General features: G+C 45.0%; 1 protein-coding gene across 1 annotated transcript; it reads right to left on the reverse strand.

Moving 5' to 3' along the window:
* Positions 1-119: 119 nt before the first annotated feature.
* Positions 120-5,020, reverse strand: PPCS (phosphopantothenoylcysteine synthetase). The gene is made up of 3 exons (XM_072427189.1): positions 4,448-5,020; positions 2,757-2,860; positions 120-1,567 (listed from the first exon to the last, which is right to left on the reverse strand). The coding sequence occupies exons 1-3, from the start codon at positions 4,953-4,955 to the stop codon at positions 1,238-1,240; spliced, it is 942 nt and encodes a 313-aa protein (XP_072283290.1). The 5' UTR covers positions 4,956-5,020; the 3' UTR covers positions 120-1,237.
* Between the last annotated feature and the right edge of the window lie 1,281 nt (positions 5,021-6,301).

Raw genomic sequence — 6,301 nt, forward strand, 5'->3', positions numbered from 1 at the left:
TCCATAATGTTTACCTATTGGAAATTTGGAAACAGAATTAAGTAAGTAGGTTTCAGGCAGCAACACCCCAGAACTACAGCAAGTATTGGGACATAAAACGTAAAACACAATGTGCTCAGTACGTTAGAATTGTTTGATTTAATTATAATAGGTTATGCTGCATTGATTTGAAGCAGCCAGAAAGACAACTGGATTGCGTTTAATAGAAAAATTAAGTAGTGTATTCAGGTGTACTCCGCAGCATGGAACACAAGCATGCGTGATTCCTACATGGCCGCATGCAACTTGGGGATTTCCAAGGATTGCAGGGGTTGTCCATGGATATCAGCTGCAGGAAATGTAATGTAAGATGTACACTTTCCTTTTTTGATGTGGTTTGGTGGCCATAAAACATAGTTCAGGTTACTAGCTCAGCCATAGTCACTGAAGCACAGAACAGTAATCATCAACCACACTTTAATGGCCCTATCTTTAACTATGTCTTATGGCCACCACATATGTCATCCCAATGATCTCTTTCAAAATAAATGGAGATGATAGGAACAGAACAGATGAATAATGGGTGTTTTTAGCACATGCAGGGAGTCTATTCATAAAGCAGTAAATCTGACATTCACTGAAACATTCCTGGGTGCAGAATCAGTTACTGCTATTGAAACACATGGACCTGAAAGATTCTACACCAGTGAATGTCATATTCACAGCTTTATAAATAAAGCCTAATTTATTTGTTAAGTCTGTACTTAGAAGAATAAACAGGCTGGTTTGTAGAATAGAAAAATCAAAATGATATTTTCCAGTACCTTTACAGATCTACACAGCGTGACAAATACATGAATGAACTGACAATCAGATACCATGAATGTATTTGCCTGAGAGCTATTACCTGGGTGTCCAGGGTTGTTCCATCTTTTTTCCTAGACTTGCAGATTTAAGTTACCCCAAGATTGGCTTTCTTCTCATCTTTTCCCCAAGTCTGCCCCCTTTTTGGTCCCACAGATTTCTCTGACTTGTTAGGGAAATTAGCAGATGCATAATGCTCATTCCAGCACCAGCCATGCAGCATAATGCGCAGAGGGGAATCACCATGGACGGAATAGCCGATTAGCTGGACAATGAGCCATACTTTGTAAAGGGGGTTGATAGTTATATCATCCTATACAGCACCTTCATAATCATAAATTGCAGTAGAGAACCCTGACCCATGAAGAGTCTGAGCCCACCAACCTTAGGATTGCTAGGGGGAATTTGTCTGCCCAATGAAATGTGTATGCCGGGAGGTCAAGTCACTGATAATCTTATCCTCAATTTCTACGCCTAAACTCTCCTCTTCATCGGACACGGAGAGCTTTGCCTCTTCAGTGTTGGTCACAACCATCACGTAGGATCTCCTCGTGTCCAACACGTTGGCCACCACAACCTGGTGATGGTAAGTTGCCAGGGCTTTGCGAGCTCTCTCTATTAATATCTGTGGGTCGGTTTCCAGTTTAAAAGAGATCACAAAGGCTTTGGGAGCCCAATCTTTGACCAATGGCGACAGCATTTTAGGAACCATTTTCATTGTAATCTGAAATGCAAAGAGAAGGACAATGCTTGGGTTCAATAGAATAAAACAACTGCAAAACCTCCCCCCACCTGTACTCCTGCCTGTGACCCCACTGGAGAAATCAAAACCATCCCTGGTCCTGTCTGTATAGCAGGGGCCCTGCCAATGCATTTCTCGGTTCCCCTTTCTGGTGTGTATAAGGCACAGGCTGCGGGTTACCCTGGTACCCCAACATCTGAAAACAAAAAAATTTCCTTCCATTCCAACCTTTCATGATAAATAAGATTTGCTGACACTGAGAACCAGCTTCCCCAAAGAAAACTGGTGCTAAGGGAACACGTAGGCTGCCATTGCTGACCTTTGCCAACCCAACGGCTTCATTTTTGAATTACTAAGACTGAAGAAGACAATCATAAACGTAACACAGCAAACAAGGAATCGCTTACAGGTTTGATGTGTATAACCTAAAAAAAAAAAAAAAAAACTATTACCTTGCTCCGTTGGCATCCTACTGGTCCCCGCAGGTCCTGGGGACACATCCATCTTCTTCGATTTCCAGCCAGCGAATGCAGAGATGATCTCCGGGGTTTCCCGGTGATGGTGGTGCGGGCGGATCGGATTGTATTGGATTCAATACAAATAGCTGTATTGAGTCCAATACAAAGAAATCTCCATATAATATATATACATATATATATATATATATATATGCTACTGTACAGTTATATTACATGTTTAACTGTTTTATTTATTTTAACAGATTTTTGTGTTTTTTTTTAATTTAAAGTTTTTTATTAAATTTAATAAATGGTTGACATATTTCAGTAAGTTATGACTAAGAATTATAGCCTACAACGTAAAAAATTTTTCCATGCAAACAAAATGTAACGCTTTTTGCATGGAAATGTGGTCAGAATTAGAATGCTAGGGGGGCTAACTAATAGTAAATTACTTTTAAGAAATCCATTCCAGGTTTGCTGGATCATTTAGGTTCACTAATGTAATTGTATCCTCTTCAGCCATGGAGAGCTTTAATAAATCAGGCCCAATGACTCAAAGCAATGTCAGCAAACACAACCAGCTAATTGGCATTTTTCCAAGGAGATTCACAATGGCAGCCCACACGTTTCTCTCAGTAACAATGTATAATAATTGTGATTTGTTTGAGCAGTTGATAATAAATCAGCTTTGCTGGAAGATTACTGAATACCTGCAGTGGACCACTAGAGGACTGAATCTTATGTTCTGGCATCTCTGACGCTGGGATGTAGAAGTCAGACACTGCTGCAGCCAGGTAGAACATGGCGTTGGATCCTAAAATAAAAGAGAAATCAGAATATGAAAAGGGTTATAAAATAAGCAACAATGTAGGATTTTATCTCCAAACTGCTCGTACAGTCTTTATGGACTGTAACCTGCATAGGCCCTGGTCCTCTCTTCTGGTGGCATTGTTTTACTTTTATATTATTAATAAACAGGATTTATATAGTGCCAACATATTACGCAGCGCTGTACATTAAATAGGGGTTGCAGATGACTAATACAGACAGTGATACAGGAGGAGAGGACCCTGCCCCGAAGAGCTTACAATCTAGGAGGTGGGGGAAGTATCACACAATAGGAGGGGAGATATGTAGTGAGGGTTTTAGAGACAGAAAAAGACGGGCAGGTGAGTATGAAAAGATGTGTTTTGAGTGCTCTTTTAAATGAGCAGAAAGTAGAAACAAGCCAAATAAGACGAGGAAGATCATTACAGAGAGTCGGGGCAGCTTTAGAAAAGTCTTGGAGCCGTGCGTGTGATGAGGTTATGAGTGAGGAATTCATTAGTAGGCCATTGGAGGAGCAGAGAGAGCAGCTGGGGGAGTATTTTTTTATACCCCAAACCCCAGTGCTGTGCCCATCTATGGGGTTGAGGACAGGAAGCCAACTAGGCATACACAAGAAATGCTGAAACTGGAAGTCCCCCCCCCCACCCCTCCATACTGCCCTCGCCCATCCAGCAGCTGGCTTCCCCTTTATGTCCACTTGGTAGGCTGAGAATCTCTAAATCTCCCAGACAGGAAGGGGTGGTAGGTGATTGTAGTGACTTTGGGTGCAATGCCCACCTAGCAGGCTGAGGACCTCAACATCAACCAGACAGGCATGGGAAGGTATCCGGGGTCACCCTGGGTCATCATAGCAAACTCCTCTACACCACATAGGAAGGAAGGAGCAGGTAAGTATCATATTTCACCCTGGGTGAGGATCTCTATGCCAGAGTCTGAGGTCACGCCAGGTGTGGTACCCACTGAGCCTGAGGATTTCTACATCACAGAAAGGGGTAGGTGGGGGCCCATAGTGAGCTCAGGTGTAATACCAACCTAGGAGGGTGATGACCTCTATACTGCCCACACAGGAAGTTGCAGGTAGGTGTCCGGGGTCACCCCAATGTAGTACTTATCTAGCAGAGTGATGTCCAGCAAGAAGGTGTAGGTAGGTGCCTATAGTCAGCTCAGGTGTAGTAGCTACCTAGGAGAGTGATGACCTCTATACTGCCCACACAGGAAGTTGCAGGTAGGTGTCCAGGGTCACCCCAATGTAGTACTTATCTAGCCTCTATGACCTCTATACTGCCCAGGAAGAAGGTGTAGGTAGGTGCCTATAGTCAGCTCAGGTGTAGTAGCTACCTAGGAGAGTGATGACCTCTATACTGCCCACACAGGAAGTTGCAGGTAGGTGTCCAGGGTCACCCCAATGTAGTACTTATCTAGCCTCTATGACCTCTATACTGCCCAGGAAGAAGGTGTAGGTAGGTGCCTATAGTCAGCTCAGGTGTAGTAGCTACCTAGGAGAGTGATGAATTCATACTGCCCAGCAGAAAGGTGCAGGTAGGTGCCCATGGTCACCCAGGATAGTACCTACCTATTGGGCTGAGGGCCCGGGCAGCTGCCAGCAGTAGGTGCAGGTAATCGGACAAGGTGTGGAATTCCAGGGCCATCATCCTCCCGGATCCCTTCACCCCCTCATACTCCTCCAGGATCTGCAGTATCCCAGGCAGCAGGCTTGGCTCCGCTTCTACCCGAGGCTCCTCCCCCGCGGTGCCGGGCATGAGGCGGAGGCTGTCCAGCCAGTTCTGGTTGCTGTAGCGGCGGCTGTACGGGAAGAGGGAGCGGTGCCGGTGCAGGAAGATGACGGCGTAGCCGGCCCGCAGGAAATACTCGGCTGAGGCGGCTCCTCTCCGGCCGCTGCTGAAGTTATCCAGGAAGCGCACGGTGCGGGACTCCAGCGGAACCTTAGTGCCCCCAGAAGTGATGAGAACCACCCGCCGCCCCTCCGAGCCGTGTCTCTGAGCGAACGCTTCCATAGCCCGGCTTGCTTCCTCCACGTCGGCCTGCGGAGGCGCGAAGTCCAGCCGGAGCTGCTCCGCCATGGTGAGCCCGGAGACCTGAAGTACAGAGCTGTCACCTTACAGGAGCGTGCTGCTGCGCCTTCTGCGTCACTTCCGGCGTATGCAGACTTTCCTGCCGCCATCTTTAAATTGGGCAAACGCCAGTTAACCTCTAAAGAAGACAGTGCAGTATTTTTCATGAACACTAGATGGCGCTCAGTTCAGCAAAACTCCCAGCTGCACTGTCATGCTGTCTGAGGCTTCCATACTTTGGGATTGTCAAGCATGCAGCAAGTAAAGTCAGAACTGATCTGCTTGCTTCTGCAGCTCAGTATTAACTAAGTACAATATTAACCTCCTGGGTGGTTTATTTCTGTTTGGATTTATATGTCTAAAAGCGGTACATTGTCTTTCATGAAAATTTATTTTACAGTATAATAGTATATTTACTATATAATAGTAGAGTATAATAAAGTTTGAAACACAAAATCATGTCAAAATAATAAATTAAAAACAAATACATTTATTAATAAACTTTGACATGGTTTTGTATTTCAAACTATATTATACTCATACTAAAATATTAAACCGTAAAATAAATTTTCAGGAAGGACAATGTACTGCTTTTAGACAAATAAATCCAGCGTATTGCATTCAATACAGTTATTTTGTATTGAATGCAATACAAAATAATTTAAAATTCTCGCCGTGCCCCCAGTGATGGCCACATGCACCAGCGACACAGGGAACTCCGGCCGGGAGAACCAATCAGAACAAGAGGACATTGCCCAAGGATGGGATCTGACCAGCAGGACACTGGAGGACGCCTAATAAACTAAATGTTGATTCACATTTTGGTTGTGAATAAACATTTAGTTTTATGCACAAGGCTACTTTCTCCATAGCACAGAGCTAGAAGCTTCATATGACTGTGTGATGCTGGGGCTTCCATGCACTGCAAGACTGGTGACTAAAGAAGAGTTTAAAATCATGTTCCATTGTCACCTCATCCACATCCAGTCTTTGTTGCAGAGCCACCAGTCAGAACATTGAGCAGCAACACATCACCAAATCTTCTGAACCCAGATGCAGCAACGCCTGAGATCTCACACTGCAGATATACAGCTATGAGGCCCAGGCACCCTCACCTACCAAGGAGTGCCCTGCTAAGGAAGGGATCTAACCTCAGGTATAGTACCCACCCAGACAGGAAGTCAAGTGCTAGTGTAGTACCCACCTAGCAGCCGGAGGACCCTGCTAGGCAGGAAGGGTTCAGTGTCTAAGGTCACCCCAGTATAGTAACTACCAAACAGGCTGGGGGCCTGGGCAGCTGCCAGCAGTAGGTGCAGGTAGTGGAAATTTAGGGCTATCATAATCCTGGCCTTCAC

The sequence above is a fragment of the Pyxicephalus adspersus genome, chromosome 11 (assembly GCF_032062135.1).
Source record: "Pyxicephalus adspersus chromosome 11, UCB_Pads_2.0, whole genome shotgun sequence".
NCBI lineage: Eukaryota > Metazoa > Chordata > Amphibia > Anura > Pyxicephalidae > Pyxicephalus > Pyxicephalus adspersus.